Source organism: Scophthalmus maximus, chromosome 1 (assembly GCF_022379125.1).
Source record: "Scophthalmus maximus strain ysfricsl-2021 chromosome 1, ASM2237912v1, whole genome shotgun sequence".
Lineage (NCBI taxonomy): Eukaryota > Metazoa > Chordata > Actinopteri > Pleuronectiformes > Scophthalmidae > Scophthalmus > Scophthalmus maximus.
In genome coordinates, this window is record NC_061515.1 from 27,191,723 (window position 1) to 27,212,500 (window position 20,778).

At 46.1% G+C, this 20,778-nt stretch overlaps 1 protein-coding gene and 1 long non-coding RNA gene across 7 annotated transcripts in view; one reads left to right on the top strand and one right to left on the bottom strand.

The window, feature by feature from the left end:
• The window catches only part of LOC118301237, a 1,055,945-nt gene that overhangs the window by 304,187 nt on the left and 730,980 nt on the right, over positions 1-20,778 (top strand). The window lies entirely within an intron of this gene.
• The window catches only part of pard3ba (par-3 family cell polarity regulator beta a), a 121,917-nt gene that overhangs the window by 57,906 nt on the left and 43,233 nt on the right, over positions 1-20,778 (bottom strand). For both annotated transcript variants that reach the window (XM_035629808.2, XM_047330717.1), the window contains 7 exons: positions 16,001-16,186; positions 13,135-13,296; positions 11,792-11,878; positions 6,856-6,988; positions 5,482-5,629; positions 4,207-4,310; positions 612-656 (listed from right to left, as the gene is read on the bottom strand). In XM_035629808.2, coding sequence (XP_035485701.2) covers positions 612-656; positions 4,207-4,310; positions 5,482-5,629; positions 6,856-6,988; positions 11,792-11,878; positions 13,135-13,296; positions 16,001-16,186 — 865 coding nt within the window. The remainder of the gene's footprint in view (positions 1-611; positions 657-4,206; positions 4,311-5,481; positions 5,630-6,855; positions 6,989-11,791; positions 11,879-13,134; positions 13,297-16,000; positions 16,187-20,778) is intronic.

Genomic DNA, 20,778 nt, shown 5'->3' on the forward strand with positions numbered 1-20,778 from the left:
TTGTTCCGACAGGAGACTGACGCGTTAAGCGGGTGTAACGAGGTTCATGTGGATGTCTGAGCGCCGCTTGTCACGGTTGTTCCTGCGCAAAACGTAAAATCGCATAAATTCCTGGCAGTGAACTAGACGTGCAGCCCTTTCGAACCGTTACAATGGAACTTTCAGTCGGTAGGAGAGAAGAATACCCCGACTTTATATTTTACCTTTAACCACACTTTTGTCAAATAAAAACAAGGCAGAAGTGAGTGCGGGAGGAAGTAACGGAGGGGGGCCTCATTGTGATGCGGCGCGGCTGCTGTCAGCTGGGTGAGGATTGAGCACCTCGGGCCTGCTGACCTGGACGGCTATAAAGCAGCGAGAGCTCCGACGCTAAGTGCTTCACAACTCAACTCTGTCAGCCGGAGGAAGCAGAGGGAGGCAAAAGGGAAGGAGGAATAAAGTAATGTTTGTGCATAGATGAGGGGGGAAAAAGGAGAAAGTGAGAACCTTGACGTCCTAAGTTAATTTATTTTTGCTTAACCGAGTGTGTCAAGAAGGGAAAGGCACAAAAGGAGTGCGGGTGAAGAGTGTTTTCTCTTCATGTGTACATGCGTGTTTTACGAAGCACTCACTGTTCTTCTGCCCGACCAGTGATCCCATGTTGCTCTCGTCCGCCACTGGAACACAAAAGACACGCAGGGAAATACCGCGTGATTATTATATTCCTCACACACACACACACACACACAACAAAACACAGAGACAAGACAAGTACATGATTATACTGGTGTCTCGTGATGCTGGCGCATATTCTAAATGACTCCCCTGCAGAAGAATCAGACAGGGAGAGGATGAGCGAGGGACGGGGGAAAAAAAAAGTCACAGACACAGAGAGGAAATGAAAAAGAAGCGGAGAGAACCAGAAAAAAGAAGAAAGATGTTATAATGGTGAGGGAAAATGAGACTAGATAGAGGTGAGACAAAGAGAGAAATAATAAAGGGGAGAAAAGAAAAAAAAAAATCCAAGGAGAGACCCCAACCGACGCCGCACCCACCACCACCTAATCTAACTAAACAGGATTGCTATCGGCCAGCGGCAGCCGCCACAGGCAGTGCACCCTGGGATACAATAAAAGGTTTTCATTACGCTGCTATTTCTCTTAAATAATCCTTTTCATTTTTCATGAGGTCAATTTTCCCAGCGGACAGACGGGTGGGCGGGGAGGGGGGAGCAAATGAGGAGAGGGGGGAATATTGGAGGGAGCGGAGAAAAAAACGGGTTGACCAAGAAAGTGATAAACAGTGGGCGGGCGAGAGTGTAAGAAGTGACAGATGCGAGGTGATGGCGTGTGTTGAGCAACACTGAATCACAATTCTTTTTAAACCAGTGAGAGGTTGCTTCATAAAAATCCCGCAGAGACACATCTGTGGCAGACGACGTGCCTCTCCGGTGCACGTGTGCCAGATAAAATTGAAAAAAAAAGGGAGAAAAACTGCTCAGAGTTTGGAAAAAAAGAGCTATTCCGGGCCGCGTGACCCTGCCAGGTAATAAAAGCCTCCCCTTTTCTGTGGAGGAGAGATAAAAGTCTGAATGTTCCGCAGCCAAGTTCGGTCTCCTCCTGCCACGGTGGAAGGCTAAACATGCCCAATCCCATTCTGGTACCCGTGCGTACAGTCTCGAGAACGTCATGTTTTCAAGAAGTGAGGTAAGGGAGAGAGAGGGAAAGACACTGGAGTGTTACAGACAAAAAAAAGGACAGACAGAAGGTGTGAGGAAGGTGAGAAGAGGAGGAAAAAAAGAGCAGAGAAGATGAGGACGAAGAGAGACGGTGTGTGGGAAACAAAGAGAGATCCGGGGAGAGGAAAGGGCCCGAGGATAATGAGAGGGATCGTGTGTGTCAGCCGGGCTGTGTGAGAGGTGGAACAGTCGGATCTCTTCTTCGTGGGATATACTCCTCATCCAAGATTGACCTCCTGGCCCCTGAAGGATCCGAAAGTCTGTCGGACGATGAGACCTTGTCCCATTTGTGCATTTATGGATCGGCACTGCACATTTCACATAATGTACCTTATACTGTTCCATGTGGCATAAAGCTGCATCTCAATCAATCAATCAATCAATCAATCCATTAACTGTATTAATATAGCCCCTTGAAGAAGATTCTTTAAGGAGATTTAATAATAATAATAATAATTAATAAAAGAATTTAGAGACTAACGCTCCAAAAACAATCAATAATTGAAAAGACAAGTTTAAATGAGGAGCATAGTTAAGTACTACACAAAATAAATGATAATAAGCAGGTAAAAGGTTGACAAAGTTAAATACAGTAAAATAAATAATGAATAAATATACATGACAAAACAACACATTTACAAAACGTTAAATAAAAAAATTAAAAGAAGATTAAAGTTTTTGAATCACGTTTAAAAATATAAACACTTGCTAATTGAACATTGAACGTTTCACTGTCCCCCCATTGTTGTTCCGACGTTATTTTTTTTATCGCTCTTTTGTTCAGACACCCTTAAAAGTTGTAAACAAACCACGAACACGTTTGTTACCAAGTGAAACGACGACAGGAAGTTCCAGCGGGAGTGTGGTATCTTGGATTCAGTGACTCACGCCAAATAACTGAGACTACAGTGTGGTGTTTGGGCTGTGCACTTCTCCTAAAAGGTTTGATGTTTCCGTGCACTTTCGGCAGCTTAAGGCCGATCCATACAGCCCCGCCTTTTTAGACTGATAAAAGCATCAGTTATCCGTCCGTTGCCCATTCCCCGAAGAATTAGAAAAAACTTGCTGAATCACCGTCTGACTTGCCCGAAAACGAGCAGAGTGTCTTATTTTTTGTTTCACCTTTTGCAAAATCCCCTTCAGTCGGGTGCTCAGTTTGTTGAAAGTGAGAAAACTCCATTTGGCGCGGTTATAGTGTCGGTGACTCCGCCATTCCTCTCGGCGCGGCGTGTGAGGATTTCCGTCGGCGAGAGTCAACGCCCTCGTATTTGCTGAGGCATCCGAGGTCAACAAAGCGCAGCTCCCCTCTTTCCGTCAAGTGGTGTTTAATAAGAGCTAACCTGCCCTGCTGTACTTCAAAAGCTCGGAAAAACATGCGACCATAAACTCTCCTGTGAAAAAGAAGGAGAAGAAAGAAAAGAGAAAAAACGCTTGGCTCTATAAATACAAATCGTGTCGACAGGGTCAGCATGTGAGGTCGTGTGTGTGTGTGTTCAGAGCTCCTGCATCCCTCTCACACAAACACACACACACCGCTTTGCCAACTACCTTGTTTCCAGCCCACACAGAACCGGAGTGATAGCATGAAAAAAAAACAGATTCAAATGGAGGATGGCCAGAGATGGAGACAGAGGGGAGACAGATAGCGGAGGGTATTGGAGTGGGTCCTCAGTGGAATAAAGCAGAGGGTGTGTGTGTGTGTGTGTGTGTGTGAGTGCAGACCACCCTTGTCCATAATGAAAGCCAATCAGCCTGGGTGGCAGAGGCGTGTGCTGCAGGAAGAAAGCCTATCCACAGAACCTAATGAACCGGGATTGGAAATCAGAGAGAGGCAGAGAAGAGAGATAGCTTTGAGCTGAGAAAAAGAAAGTGCGGAAAAAAGGAAAGAGAGAGATAAACAAAGATGGGGGGAGGGAGGGGGGGGGGGGGGGACAAAAAATTGAAGAATCGAAAAAAGAGAAAAGTCAGAGATGGAGGAACTTGAAAAGAAAAAAAGAGGAGAAGAGTGAAGGAGGGGTCAGGACGGGTTAATACGAGGAAATAAGGCCTTTCGTTCTCACCTTCCACACACACATGCAGCAAGCCATGAGATTGGAAACCTCGCGCCTTTCATTCGCACCCAAATAGAAAGGGGACACACACACACACACACACACACACACACACACACACACACATGTTCATCCAGTCCCTTGGAAAGCCCCTGGGTTTAGGGGTTCAGGAGGTCAAATCCCCTCAGGCCGGGGGATAATAGGAGAGGGCTACATATCACAACAAAGAAATGTACTGATAAGAGGCATGTGATCACTGTAGTGCCGGTGTGTGTGTGTGTGTGTGTGTGTCTGGATCCATGATTAGACTCATATGTTTGGCTGGTTTTTTGTTGGTTGAGACAACAATAGGTTTTTCTCGAGCACTGACAACTTCTTTCATTCAGGGTTTTTTGTGTGTGTGTGTGTGTGTGTGTGTGTGTGTGTGTGTGAGCTCACCCATGTCCATGCTCTTGGACGCTCTGTTGCGAGGTGTGTTGTCCTTGTTGTTGGCCATCTGGCCGTAGAAAGCTGCCTCTATGTGCCGCGGCATCTGAAACTCGCTGCAAAACAACAGCAGTTGCCACAACTTAGTCAAAATCATGCAATTAATCGATTCAGTATTTACTCCAGAATATGTGCTTCCACCGATGCTTCGGTTAGATCACCAAAACAAGTGGAGAGTAAATTCAATTTAAATTCATAAACACACACACACACACAGACAGACACACACACACACACACACACACACACAGACACACACACGCGCGCGCACACACACACACACACACACACACACAGTAGACTGCAGTACAAGTCATTCAATTTCCTCTATTACAGATGGCGTGATTCAGTAGAACAATAGCATGTACTGTCTCCAGTAAACTTACTGGGAAACGATTATGAGCTGCCAGATTCTGACTGTGACCACGTGAGGATACTGTACAAACACATTTCACATTTTCAGACACTCTTATTAAGGACACTGTTGACAGAACTTTTCGTTCATCATCTTTAAACCAACACATTCAGTGTTCTGCCTCAGAAGACTGACCCGAATGACTGGGATTTTAGTGACTCGACTCATCCTCGCGACTCGACACTGAGATTGTAATGGCACACTAACCTGGACATTAAAGTGTTTTTTCTACATAGTTTGTAGGCAAAAGAAAAATCACACTTTCATGTGTATACTTGGATGCAATTAAGTCACACAGAAAGGTGAGGCCTGCTGATGAAAGCGCATTAAAATGTCATAAAATCAACCGTTTCACTCATTTTTAGAAAAGTTTCAAACCAAGTTTTGAGTCAAGGACCATGTCTTATTACAGCAGCAGCATTTTCCAAAACTCATAAACCTAATGAACCTCAGTGTTCCACGTACTGGTGCCTGCAGACTGTACAGCAGGATACTAGCAGAAAGTATCATTGCTTTTTTCGAGTGCCAACACACTCAGACAGAATTTACGCCGGCAATACTATCATCATCATTACTTATGCATAATGCAAATGGGCTATTGCAATTAGACCGTATAGTCTAAATAATGCATGTGCGTCGTAATTTAGTGTAATGACTCTTCTTTATCTCATAACACAGCGACCCAAATTAAGAGGGGGCCATTAGAATATAATAACTCTGGGCCTGTGCGTAGTTTAATAAAGTGCTGATGACAGTGTACTGTACATGTTGTGTCTGCATGATACTAGGGCAGGGGTGGGTGAGGGGAGTACCTGTGCTGAGGGGGAGTTAGTGGCAAGTCTCTATTCATTTCCTCCACAGCGCCGGGCGAAGGAGGCGGGGGGAAGCCTCCCTCAGACTCCTCGTCCTCGTTGCCGTAGTGACTGTAGCTGCCATTGGTGGTCGCAGTGGGATACGCCGCTGAGGAGAAAATGATATAACATACATAGTTAATAATAACACTTCATTTTATTTATCAGGATGGAATCAAAGAAGGAGGTGTTATCTTTTTTTGTTAATGTAGGTTTTTTAAATTGTATTTTCTGCCTTGATTCTGCTCATTACAATATCAAATGTTAAGGTGCCTGAAGGCAATGAAAACTAAATATGTACTGAAAGGCTGCGCACACCTTGATATCCAGTTAATAAATCTTTAATGTTTCCTGATATTGTTCATATTGATCGGTTATGACAAGACACTGCACGCACATTTAAACACACACTTCAGAGACAGCGTGGCCGTCAATAGGATCAATACTGCCAATAAAGAGCTTAGCAAATGTCAGGCATTTGGAAAGCAAGAGCTCATCATCAAAGACACACTCAATGCACATTTATACTAAACTAAAACATAAACGCAGAAAAATTACATAAACATAAACGCCTTATTGAAACTTCCTAGCAACTCCTACTCCAACATTTCCATAAAGTGTCAATCCAAAGAGCACGTCATATCCCCACTCTAAATGACTGCCACTCCAGTCTGATGGTGAGAGAAGCATCTCCAGCTCCAGCATCCCAGGGGGTGAGGGGAGGGGGGAGACGCGGGAGAGAGATAAAGAATGAATTTAAAACAGTTTGTTCGTCTTTTTTTTTCTTCTTCCCTTAACACAACAGCACGCAAGCCGCATTATACCCTGTATGCAAATCGGGCCCACTGCCAAGCCGTTTCATCGGCTTAATGATTCCAAGGTCAGATCTTTTGCACATGAAAAGGAAAGCGCGGCATTCGGGAAAAAAAAACATAGTTAATGACTTTCCATTCTCCGGCTATAAATATGCAGTGAAAGGAGATATAAAGACGGAGCTCGGAGGAAAAATGTGACAATTCTGTTACACGGCCCGGTGAGAAGCTCACGGTGGCTGCTACAATGACCGGGAAGAAAGAAAAAAAAAAGGAGCAGTGTCATGAGCCTTGGCTGGGTTTCATGCTATGCCGTAATTGCACACACACACACACACACACACACACACACACACACAATGACAAACATACTGTGTACTCAGTCCGCTGCAGATAACACAAGTACACAAACACTCAAACCCTAATGTTGACGGTTCAAATGGACCAATATTTGTGCACGTTGTGGAGAGTGTGTGTGTGTGTGTGTGTGTGTGTGTGTGTGTGTGTGTGGCAGCGTGCTCACCGCTTCCAAAGTTGCTGTGTGCGTAGTTGTTGGTCGTCGTTGGAATGTGACCGACAGCGTTCGCGCTGGGATCTGTGTTTGGGGGTCTAGTGGGTCCTGAAGGCCTCTGGTATGGATCATGGCCCCTTGGCTCCTGTGAACAGAGACCGACAGACAGAGAGAGAGCGAGAGATGCAGACAGTCAATGAAGATGGTTATTAAAAAGATCTTCTAAACCCAGTCATTCTTGAGACTTATGAAAAATTGATGATGTTGCCTCATATATCAGAAGATTAAAGTCGTCTCTTTTATTACCCAGTAGGATTGGACTAATTTCTTTTTTTCTTGAATTCGTTCAGCAGCTGGCAAACTGACACTCGAGTAACCAAACCAAGTAGTTTGGACCAAAGACAAAAATGATTAATTAGATGCAATGTAATCCCGACTCCATTCATGATCACAGCGCCTTACTGGAACGCGTGGGCCGAGAGACGACGCGTTTATCGGGACAGTTTTGGTCCCTGTCGTCCCCGGAGAGTCACGGAGGAAAATCTGATTCTGGTGACTCACAGAAAGTCGTCGCTCCTTGCTCCTTAGGAAATTTTACTAATTTCACAGACGATTTAAGTGACTGACGATGAACACTGAGAACAAAAGTGCAATTGAACCTCTTATTGCATACATGGTGAGGAACTGCTTATAAACAAGCAAGAAGCCTGATTGTGTCACTTCACAAAGATGGCAGAGGAAACAAAAGCATCGGTCGGGTGCTGAACAAAAGCAAAAAAACACTGTGACAGGAATTTTTGGGGGGGCATCGGAGGAGCCATACAGCCATGATGACGCCATAACTACAACTATGTATTCAGAGCTTTGAGGAAATATGAGCATATCTAAAAACAAACCTTCGAGAATCTTGACGAGACGTGGATGGTGGAAAAAACTCACAAAATGGGCCCCCGAAAATTTGAGGAATAAATATGTCATCTGTAGCAAAATATGTTGCAGAATAGATATGAACATGGTCGAGTGTGTCTAAAGAAAAGAAAAACGAAGCCATATACATATTTTCCTTCTTCTTCTTTTACAATCGCCTTAGGCAACCTATTTGAAAAATATTTTCAAAAAAAAAAAAAGAGGCAACTCTCTTCATGTGCACGACTGAAAGCACAGTAATTAAGATAATCCTGAGAGCACTGACGGGCATGTTATCGAACAGCCATCGCGCACTACAAAGGACCCCCACCCCACAGATGGAGATGGGCACTGGCAGTGCTGGTGGGAATCGGCGCTGGTGGCGGATGAAAGAAGCCTTTTCTGGTCAAAGAGATAGGGGCTACAGCTGTCACACACACTCACACACACACGCATGCTAAAACAGACACACACCTACGCCGCACACTTATTTAGATGCAAAAAAAATAATTCCTAACACAGTGGGTGATAATGAAAGGTGTACCCGCTGCGTTCTCACTTCAAGGCCTTGGGTGGGGTGTATTCACCGTGTCACGGAGTCCCTGGGGTATCATTAGTACCACGCATACATCTCACATCTCAATATGTCACCGCATCACTGCTGCCAGACACTTTGAGTTCATATATTTGTGTTGTAGGCATCTACACACAAAGTTCTGACAGCTCTTCCGAATATGCGAGTGACACAAATCACATCATAGCCGCCATCCATCCATCCATCTATCCCTGCATCCATCCATCCATCCCTCGGTCTCCGCACACTGACGGCTCGCCTGAGGCTTCTGACGCAGCCTGGCAGACAGACAGTAAGATATCTTAATCCCACAACAATAGGTAAACCTTGTGTGTGTGTGTGTGTGTGTGTTTTGGGGGGGTGGGGGTCGATTTATCCAGCCAGCACCAACCTACAGCTGCATACAATAGGCTTCCGAGAGGCTTAGCTCTGCCTCATCCCACTGTGTCGCCCATCCCACCCACGCGTCACTCGGCCGGCGATGGAGACCAGTGTTTCTTTCTTTTCTTTTTTGTCTCTTCATCTTTCTACTCATTAAAGGCAATGTATCTGTTAAGCACTTTGAGCTGGACTCACCTGAAATGGAAAGTGCTGCACAAATAAAAAGTTTGATCGACGGAGTGATAAAAGACGCAATGACCGATCTTCAAGCCGCTTCTGCTCAATGCTCCAATTAGGGTCTCGTTAGGGTTGTTATTGTGGCAGTCGCAAGACGAGAAGCGGAGAGAGAGAGACGAGCTGTCAACATCTCATTTTCCGGCAAAAAAATCTCTGCGAGTGTTTTAACTTTTGACCGGAATGAAAATGTGACTTTCCATCGCGCGTGAAGGAAAAGAAAACACGTCTGATCAACCAGCCAGACTAATTAGCAAAAACCTCAGACGTTGGTCAGCACAAGAGAGGAAAATGAACTGCAATCTTGACATATATGAACCCCCCCCCCCCCCAAAAAAAACCCCAATATATTCTATTGTGTAGGATTTCAGATTATACCATCGATGCCTTAATGGAAAAGCCGGCTACAGAGACGCTGGAGGGCTTCAGGGAGTTCGTTACTTCAGGGAGCGCTTGTTTTATCACACTGGCCCATGGTGTGGACAGACTGGCTGTTTAGTGACGAGAGGAGGACTATGCAGATGCATCCTGAACTTTGAACTGGGTCTTATGGATGACTGAAACCGAGACGCTCTGATGGGAGCGAAGCGCAGACGAGATGGGAAACGCCACAATGGGCAGGTCAGTGGGAGTCAACCCACTAACCCTCCTATTTTTACTCCCTCTTTTATGCACACGCACATAATCACGAGCTTAAGCTGCTGTGAAACACCTTTATGTGCTTTTTGAAATGACTCAGTCATGGTTCAACGTGGAGCTGAATGGACCGACTTCACTGAGAAAACAGCTTCTTCTTTTTTACACCATCTGTCCTGCTTGATGTTTCCGCCGGTCCGTCCACCGGGGAACGTGCGCCGCTTTGTGCGAGGGGAACACAATATCTTGAGCAACTTTGCGATTGATTCTAATGTCGCCCGCGCATTTACCACCGGGGATTAAAGAAAGAGCCACAGCAGGGGGACGGATTCAGACGGATTCTCCTCATCAGGAGAAATAGATAAAAATAAGCAAAGGTTAACACATTCCATGCAGTCGGATTTTTAACACATTTACCACCTCTGAAAGGGAGCGTTTCACGTGGAGCGCTCATGATACTGACTGTACTTTTGCAACAGTTTTAATGAGTTCTTTTTGTGAAACATGTTCAGTATTGCCAATATCACCGTGAAGCTCAGTGCAACTACTTACTTACAATTGTGTTATCCTCATGTTTAAAGACTAAATAATGGCTGGACGTGGTGCATCGCAGTGTTTTACAAGTGGGACTATTCAGTTGTTTTAACTTTTAATGAAAGACGTCCTGGTTTCTGCAAGGGGGGTGACGAACAATGGATGAAGAAAAAAGGCAGAAAAGAAAAAGAGACGCTTGTCAGGCCGAACAGAGGGAACAGGGACCCAAACGTCATTTTAATAAAGCAGGCAGTGAAGCAGAGGAGAAGGCAGCTGCTGAAAACCCAAAAGAGACACAGACAGACAGGCATGCAGGAGACTTCATATCGGCTTTATTCAACAGAAGAGAAACAAGCAGGTGAGACAGGAAAGCAAGAGTACATTCCCTCAACAACAACAAGAGCAACAAAAAAAGGAAATCAAAGGGGAAAAGTGAATGCAAAACTTTACACAACTAAAAGACAAGACAGGAAAAAAACAGATTCAGCCTTTACAGTGTGAAGACAACTCAGTGGTTTGAGGAGAAACAACGGAAAATAACCTTTTAATTTGAGTGAGTTAAAGCCAATGTGACAGAACAGTGAGGAATATAATATTGCACTGAGTTTATGGGTAATATTTTAGAAGGAGAGCTGTGAGTTCAGCGTGAGACAATTAGTGGTGTTGGCAAAGGGAAACCTTTCAATCAGATTAATATGCTTCCTCTCCATCAGTTACTAAAAACTGCGTCTTCATAATTGAATTCAAAATATATCATAAAAAGGAACCGTTCATAACGTAAGGGAGCTTCAGAATGATAAAACCGAAAATCGCAGCCCTAATTTTAACACAGAACTTTACTAAAGTCACTTAGTTTATTCCAATTTCTTAGTTTTATAACTATAAATGTCCTACACACGCACGCACGCACTCAAACACACGCACACACACACATTGTCAGAGTCCACCAGAGTACCGGAGGTGGTGTTGTCTCGTGAGAGCCCGGTTGTGCGCGTAGTTATGCGACTGTGCGTCCACATACATGTCTGTGGCGGCGTGCGCGTTTGTGTCGCCCTGACAGCGGGTGGGAATCCTACTGCGTACGGGTGGGTCTCCGTACATCTGCCCCGCCATTGCCCGAATGTTTTCGGCGTAGATGCTGCTCTGGCAGGTGTCGCGGCTGTGGGCCGCGTCCAGCGTGCGGCTGCGCGCGTGCCTGGACCTGCGGCCGTGCGTGTTGCTCTCAACGAACGGGTGCACGTTATCGAGTGCGACGTTGCCCTGCGTCGTGTCTGCAAGCATTCGGCTGCGTGTGCGTCCCTGTCTGTAACCACAGTCGTACATTCCCTTGTTTAAATTTCCCTCTGTGGGTCCGTCGAAGCCGTTCAGCGCTTGGCTGTGAGCGACGAACCCAAACTCGTACCTCGTGCTCGGCCTGTACACACCATTTGGCGCATACTTCCCCTCGTCATCACTGGACTCTACGTCCCTCTGCGTGAGGCCAAACGTGTACCCGCTACGCCTTTCCCTTTGGTTAAACCTATAGGTGTGTCTGGTGTGCGTCTCCCCCGGCCGCTGCGTGTAGCGCTGCCTGTGGCTGTGAGGCAGCGGCTCGGACGCTCGCCTCCTCAGTGCGGGGAGGAGGGAGGAGGAGCGGCGGGGCGCGGGCGGCTGCTGTTGCTGGCAGGCGTCAGCCGCTCGTACCTGATTGCTGGAGGCTTTTTGGGGGTTGGACTGATGGGCGGCGGAGACATTAGGAGCTGTGTTTGATGCAGAGGTGGCACTGCCCATCTGTAGAAGAAAAGTAAAATAAATGTATAAACTGTCTGGAAAAATAACTAGTAGATGAGAGTGGCTGAAGCTTTTTCGGTTATCAAAGAAACTGTTACCTGCTTCTTCTTGATTATGTGTCATCTTAATCTTAAAAACTGTTAAAATCACAAACTTAACAGCCAAAGAAATCCTCCAGCGTGACAATCATCGTCACAAAAGGAGCCTTTTATTCTGGTGTTTTCATTATTTTTCATCCAGCTGTGTTTATATTGCGAGAAGCAGCAGAACAATAACTCGACTGAAGGCCCTTTGAATACTGGTAACAGATAAAATAAAGAAAGCACCATCCGTATCCGTAGGTTTGTAACCTGGTTTCCTATTGCCAATAGACGTTGAGTTCGGCTGCTTACGGTAGAGTATGTACAGTCAATCTCAAACGATCACAACAGGGGAGGAAGAAATGATCCTGCGAATGATACATGTCATTGATTTTTATGTCAAAACTGTGGCAGCAACTCATGACTTAATGATGTTTGAACGGATCAGGCTTCCATAATGCATAAGCATTCCTTAAATGTTTCATGGGGCCAAATTCATATCGCCAATAATCTGGGAATCTTAAAAGTTTCAACATGTTGCCCCACATCCTGCGACGCTTTAAAAGGTAAACAGCTGCAGTAAATAACATGGATACAGCCTGTGGTTAGAAAGAAGTGGAACAGTGTTAATAGATTTTTTAAAGATCTATCGACTGTTTTTCCATATAAAAAATAAACTTGTCACTTGATTCAAGTGCAACTGATACAATTTGTCTAATAAAATAAGACTTTTATGACTTAAGTGGAGCAAGTTTTGTGATTCCCACATGAATATAAGATGATAAATGTAGTGGAAGTTGCACTTTTTAAAATAAAATCGCATGTTTTCATAATATTAACAAAACATACTTTCACTCTGCCAGTTCATTTCTGCAGAACTGTAAGAAAACAGACAGGTTTCCCGCCATCATCATCTTCCCCATCTTTTTTCCAAAACTTTTCCAAAATCAAGCACTTCCATGACCTAAAAATGTCATTCCCATCTGTTTATGTGTTTTTTTCTCTCCACACAGCAAGAGCTTGATTTCTAATCCAGTTAGGGTTGAAATAATCTGACAATTGTGATACGTGTACAGTTTCTCCACCCCTGACGCAAACACACCTCTCAGCGTCACATTCCAGAAAAGCTTTTAGATACCATATTTAAAAAAACAAAACGCAATCCCTTTGCCGTACCTGTCTGGGTGATCGGAGCACGACGAGCTGGATGGTGCCTCTGGCGTTGCCCTCCGATGACATGGAGCGTCTCAGCGTCTCCATGGCAGCGTGGTTGGAGCGTCCGAGCAGCGACTCGCCGTTCACCGCGATCAGCTGGTCGTTTACGCTCAAACGCCCGTCCTGTTGGGAGAAGATGACCACGGAGCGGTTATCAGCATATACTTCCTCAGTTATTTAACTGAGAGAGATTTTCAAAATAAAAGTCATAATCTATATTATAATTTGTATGAAAATTTTCAAGTACAGAGCACAACTCTTACATAAAATAAGACATATAAGACTGAAGAAGAAGAGAACAGAGTAGAGACATTGGGCGAGGTATTAAATGTATGTGTGTGTGTGTGTGTGTGTGTGTGTGTGTGTGTGTGTGTGTGTGTGTGTGTGTGCATGTGTGAGAGAGAGATTAAGAGGGAATGACAAAGTAGAGTAGAAAATGGAAGAAGGAGGAAGGCAAAGAAAACTGTAGAGTTAGCAATCTACAGAGAGTGGGAGAGCCATGATAAATACATAGAGCAACTAATGGAACAGCCTCTGTGGGCACTAAATCACTTCTAAGTGTTTTAAATAGCAGAGAGGCAACATAGAATGGTGGCCTGCAGGGAGAGAGAGGGGGAGGGGGGAGAGGGGCAATGCAAAGGGCAAAATAAAAAAAGATGAAGGCTCTTTGAGACACAGACACTAAATACTCTCTTGGTGTGTGTGTGTGTGTGTGTGTGTGTGTGTGTGTGTGTGTGAGATTGGTCCATTATGGTCAGCGCTGCCCTTTGACCCAATCTCATTAACAAGGCACCGTCTGGCCTGACCTCAAATGCAGACTCGGATGGCACCACACACACACACACACACACACACACACACACACACACACACACACACACACACACACACACACACACACACACACACACACACACACACGCACACGCACACGCACACGCACACACAAGAGTTTTTAGTGTCTGTGTCTCAAAGTGCCTTCGTCTTCATCTTTTTATTTTATTTTGCCCTTTGCATTGCCCCTCTCCCGCTCTCTCTCTCTCTCTCTCCCCTCCCTTTTCACGTCGGCATCAAATCCTCGCTTGTCATCAAAAATTGATGTTCATGCAAAAAATCTGTGGCCTGTGATATTCTCTATTAATGCCTTCATTTCTGGGTGTAAGCAGCCGCACGCACGCGACATGTAATTTTAATTTATTTTCTTTCGCAGACTCTTTGAATTGATCAGATGACAGGATCATTTTATTTATATATAAAATTGAGGCCTCGGGTCCTGACGGCAGCCAAAACTCTTTAATGGAAATAGGTTAGATCTCTCTGTGACTCTTCCTCATCTCCTCCCTGCTGTGTGACTATGTGTGTTCTTGTGTGTGTCTGACTCGGGGGACGCCCGGGTTCCCTCCTCTGTCCCGGCCTGATGCTGCAAAGTCTCATCAGGCCCCTTAGCTGCTTTTCATTAGCATGCATCAACACTGAGAGGGAGACACACGCACACACACACACACACACACACATTGACACACACAGACACGCATTCCCTCATGTATTATGTTCCTGCTGAGTGTTTCCACTTTTCAATTTTCTCTTTCTCCTCTTATTCCGCCTCCTTCCATCTCTCCATTGTTCAATGCCGCTCATTTCTCCCCCCTCTTAGATTCCATCCCCTCCTCGCTCTCGTTCACCTGCTGTCGTCTGTCAATAGGCTTCCTCCCTCCCTCGCCACTGTCTGCCTCACTTCCTTCACGTCTCTCTTCCTTCTCTAATGTGGCATCTTGTCCCAGAAAACTGTTCGGCAGCCAGCCGCAGATCTTACTGGGCCATTCTGTCGGAGCGCTATCCACACCCGACAGCCGTCTAAAAACTATTTCTGAAAGCACAGCGGGGAGCGGCTGTCTGGCCGGATCCCAGACCAGCCGTTTATCTACAGCGCCACACTCGCCTCTGTGCCTGCTCATCGCGCCGCGTGGATCTGGGAGCAGTGAAGAGGGGCGAGGAGGAGCCGCGACATGTGAGGAGGGCCACATATTGAGGCCAAGTGGAGGAATCGCCAAAGTGCTGAAACGGGATGTTTTTTTCCTGATGCACTTACAACTTGAAGTGAGAACTGAGTGATATAGATAAGACTCCCGCGGTGCTGATGTAAGGCCGTTTGGGGTCGGTGGCAGTCAAAAGTCGAGGGAAGTCGAGGAGGGGGGGAGGTTGTGGCCCCCGAAGAAAGACAGGAAATGAGATGGAGAGGCGAGGTGTGCAGAGGAAGAGGAGATAAGAGGAAATGCCAAAGAAAGACATCAGAAAGAAGAGGAGATAGTGTGGACAAACACAATGAGGCGGCAAACAAGAAAAAAACCAAAAACTAAGTTCCTCACAGTAAAAACTGTAATTCGTAGATCCCCTTGTTAGATAAAGTCAAAAGAAACACTCTCACACACACACACACACACACACACACACACACATCTGAGTAAAGAAAGTAACGTGGCTCTCGACAATTCTTCAGAATTCTTGTGTTTGATGTATTTTTTAAGGAGCTCTTTAAAACACCAAACGGGTTCTGTGACGGCAACAGACCTAATGAGGCATTTAGAGACCGAATGGAAACTTTTATATTAAAATGGAGGAACGAGACACAGAGACAATCCACATGAACGCATCTTCAAAACATCCAAGATGTGAGATTCCATTTATATTTTTTTCGCCTTTTATTCCTCCATCTTCAGTCTCCATCTTTGGTTACACGTATCATGTGCACTTTTTCTGCTATGTACTGCACACTTAAATTTTTGGATACATGCTCATTGAGCAGACCCTTGACGTGTGGGTCCTCTACCTTGTAGGCGGCCCCTCCGTGGATGATGGACTTGATGAAGATCCCCAGGTCCTCTCCGGTCTCCCTGGACCTGTTGCCCTTCAGACTGACCCCCAGCCCGGCCGAGCCGGACTCGTTGAGAGGGATCTCGTACATCAGCTGCTCCCTGCCGTCCTCCAAAACCACACTGCTGGCTTCCTCACCTTTCTGAGAGAGAAAACGAAGGAAGGATACTGGATTCAAACACATTTTAGGACTTTTTACCCTTTCTCTCTCTCTCACACACACACACACACCTAATATCTGTTTAGCATAATAATTGCTACCTGTGATTGCTTATGATTGAGGTAGGTGCACCATATCTAATGCACTGACTGATAATGCATGCTCCTAAATCACAGTGATTACACTCGGCACCAAAAACCTGAAGGAGTGAGAAGGAAAGAGAAGGAAGAGAAACGGATTACAGTGTCAGATGGAAGACAGCTGCGGGGAGGGGGGAAAGAGCATGATAGTAAGAGAAAGGAAACGGGGAAGGAGAAGAGGAGAGGAGCAGGTGTTATGCATTGGAAAGAGATGAAGGTGTAGTGAGAGAAAAAGAAGAAAGCTACTGCGGAGAGGTTATTCCATTTGGAGATGAAAGGCGCAGACGGAGAGCGAGCCATTTCTAAAGGAAACATAATAACCTTTTCATACTTCTTCCTGGAGCACAGTGGGGGAGGAGGGTGGGGAGGAAGGAAGAGGAAGAGGATGAGGAGGAGGAGGAGGAGGAGAGAGAATGGGGGCGCAGAGGAGCATTTAAAAGTAATAACCCATCCCTGAGGTGTCCCCGCGTCTCTCGTTCCCACTCCCCCACTCCCTCCTTCCTCACTCTTTACATTTCAACCTAATCTCTCAATCTCGCTCTCCCTCCTCTTCCTCCTTCTCCCCAGACTCCTGCTCCATCTCTGCTTTCCAACAGGTCTCGCACCCGCCCCACTGCTATTTAATCGGAAGAAAATGACTGTGGCGTCAGCGGCGGTGGCATTGCTGCGACAATGAGACAGAGGGAGCGGAGAAAAAAAAGGCAACATAAGAGAAAGGAAATGTCTGTCATTGGACGATGGCAAAAAAATGGAGAGTAGGGGGTGAAAAAATTGCCAGGTTCAGTCACCCGAGAAAAGAGCGCCCGCGGAGGGGAGGCGCCGCGACCACTTCACTCCCAAGGCGTTACTTGTCTTTGCAGAGGGGGGGGGGGGGGGGTGAGAGGTTAAGAAGGTGTGTGAGTGTGTGTGTATGCATACGTTCACACATCTTTTTTCTCTGCTCTTGAAGACTGAAAGTAGCTTCGGGGTTTATTCAGTTCACACAGAAAGTCGGCAATCAAACTCCACTTGTAAAAGTAAGAAAAGGTCAAAGTGAATTCCGTAGTATACATTATTTCCAGCCATACGCGGTGTCGCGGCTTTAAAGATCTGAGCGTCCACACGAGGATTGCGAAAGCCTTACATCAGACACCGTGCCCCGCCGCCAAATCGGGGACGTGGGCGGCGAACATGTCCTCCAGTGTAATTTTGCAAAAATCCACGGCAGTGGGAGCTCACTCTCAACCTCGGTGTGATCCTCCGGCCCCCAAAAGGGTCTGTCTCCCGCTGTCAGCACTACGCCGCCGCTTCGTCTAGGTGCTTATTTAAAACAACAGCCTGCCAACGCCTCAAGGCCAGAGGAGACAGTCAGTGTGAGTCAGGGCTCTCCACCGATGAAAGGTAAAGGAGCTAAAACCTGGAAGGTCGCTCGCACTGATAAAATACACTGTATTTTAAAAATATACAAAAAAGTGAATCAAACAATTTTTATTCCTTTTTGTCTTTCACACGTACACACCGATATCTTAAGCACAGATCAGTGACAATCTGACAAACATCTCAAACTGCTCTCTACCTCAGTGCAACACCAGACTTTCAGTCGGGGCTTATTTTTATCAACAAGGCGATTCAGAGTGTTTGTTACCCAAAACCGGAGGAATTCCAAAGACAATCCGCCACTTCCTGCTCGAGCGACACTCGAGAAGAGTCACGCGGCGACCTGGGAGGTTTTCACAAATACCTCTGTGATCGAGCACGGAAACAACACACAAGGTGAAGGGCGGCCAGATCAGAGTGCCGCGGAAAGAAACTTTATTAACACAATGTTGACGCGTTAATAAAGTTGAGGAGCCACACAAAGTGGACATGTTTATTTATTGTACTTCGCCGCTGATTTAAATCTATTTGCAAAGCCAGCTTCATCTCAGTGGTGGTCCAAAAGCAGGCACACACTCTAATATCCCCTCTAATGCCCTTTTCCTTGGGGGCAGATTGCGCCCCCAGGGTGGCTGAGACCCCCTGGCTCCGCTCTGTGACCCCCCCCCCCCCCCCCCCCCCCCCCCTCCGGTGTTAGCCCCTCAGCAATGGCTCTTTAACAAGCTTTTAGCCAGGGAGAGAGAGACCACCCTCTTCAACACCCAAATGAGAAGACAAAAGGGAGCTTTCTCTTACCCCGGGGTGGGCGGTGGGGAGGGGGTGATACACAGCGATTACACACAGGGCCCTTTTGTCGCGGAGGATTTCCAAATGGGGGTTTCAAAGCGGCGAGATTAGCGGTGAGAGCGACATTCAATTAAGATGGGATCTCGCCGTTGCTCGACGGCGACGATTGGAGCTGCCAATTAATCGCCTTAATGTCTGCCTCTCCGCCGCTTTACACCTTTACCTCACGAGGAGGACAAAGGAGAGTGAAATGACTGATTGAGGGATAATTCTGGTGCGTGCTGGAGGAAGGGGGGGATCGAGAAAAGGAAGAAAGAAGAGAGGGCAACGTCAACGCAGCAGTCACTTTTCCGCCCGACAACCCCTTCTTCCTGTGAAGCGGCCCCGGGCCCGCTGGCAACAGAGGGTCAACCATGTGCAGGTTGACCCCTCCATCCTGTCCTTGGCAAACTCATAACTCGGCTGCAAGACACACACTTTCACTCACACAAACAACAAAAAGACAAAAAAACAAAGGCGCCCGTCTCTCTAATCTCCACCCTGAAACAAAAACGAGTTGCCGTGAAATAATCAAGAGCGGAAAACGGAGACGCAGAAATGCTGACAGTGATGAAACTGTGATTAGAAAGTTATCACTTTTTAATTACCCGGAGAGCGTACGCGAGAGTGCAGGAGACGCGGGTAGAAACGCCGGCACCCTTTTGTATCCTCATAATGAGGCTAATTCGACGGCTGTATTATTATTCTTTTGACTGAGAGAGACCGGGACGCCTCCCGGCACAGCCGAGCGCTTTCTTGGAAACCAAAAAACGCTGCTCGTCGACAATCAAACGCCTCCTCTATTTCAAACTTATCAATCGGTTGCTCAGCTGGTTCCTCTGAGCGCCTACTATGCTAGTACAAGGGAGGTTATGAAGACTTTATGTGAGTGCTGCAGTAAATAAAGGGACTCGCCTTTTTTGAATCTCATGACCAGGGTTCAAACTGCCGTGTCAGCGAGTGTGGGAAGTGTTTCTCTGGCGAACCCCTTACCGGCTCGAGGGCCGCTGCGCTGTAGCCCAGCTGACCTTTGACCCCCCCCCCCCATCACTCAGTCAAGGCAGAACTGCACATTATCAAATTTATTCCTACGGATTGCGGTTGCAACACATACAGGACATCCCCCATACAGCAGGGAGGGATAATGTCAGACTGACAGACTAATATTGAATGGATTTGCCGTGAAATTTGTTAATGACTTCGGTGCTCCTTTGACTTTTCATTTTTCATTTAACAATTTCAAATATCTTGTCATCTATTGGTACCAAGTTAGTGGGAGTATCAGCGCTGCGAAGGGATCAGGGTCAGTCGCGGGAGCGCAGACTTTCTTTCCCCACAGCGTAAATGTGTCTGAACTTCACAAACAGACCATTGTTCGGCTGTGAAAGCCGACTCCAGTGTCAGTTTCAGTCTTTTGTTGGACTTTGGATTGAATTGTTTTAGTTACAAATGACAATAAGTGATTCCCCCCCACCCTTTAATTTCACTTTATTGCCGTTACAGCAACACTTCAACCAGCGAAATCCCTTAAATGTTTAAGAAGTATTTAGAAGTTCCAGACAATAACAGGGTGCATGTACACACTTTATTTGTAGGTGGTCCACAGCGCACTAATGGGCATTTACGAAAAGATGGCAGAAGGCGCATTATCCGGATTAAACTCGCAGCGGTCTATACTACTGCACCATCTTGAGGCACAGTCAGAGGATGAAGAGAAGGGTAAATAACTTGATTATACAATATAAATGTGTCGTAAATGGTCCCAAACATCTCATCTGATGTCGATTTTCTTGAATTAAGGAGATCAAAGATCTAATATCATGTGATCGTCTTACGCCGGACAAAACGCTTCCGCAGAAAAACCAAATGAAACCCTTGATAAATGCAACAAGCTGATAGTGTCCATTCATTATCTGTCGCGGCGACGGCGAGGTCAGTCGGGGGGGAAACTCAAACTTGTAAGTCAGCCAATTAATCTTGGCAGCCGCCGGATGTAAAACTGTGATAATGAACCACTGATTTGCATCTGATAAGTTATCTTAAACAAATATGACCAGAGTTGTGTGGAAGGCAGTTTTCTGCGAGACTTCTGCAGTCTCTAAAACAATAAATATTCATGGGCGCCCACGCGGAATTAGACGGGCACGCAGACAAACACATTTTCTACTGTGACAGAAGAGGCAGATGGCCACGTCGCCTTAATGCGTCTCCATCGCCATTACGCCATCTTTTGTGAGACTAAATGGTCGTGAG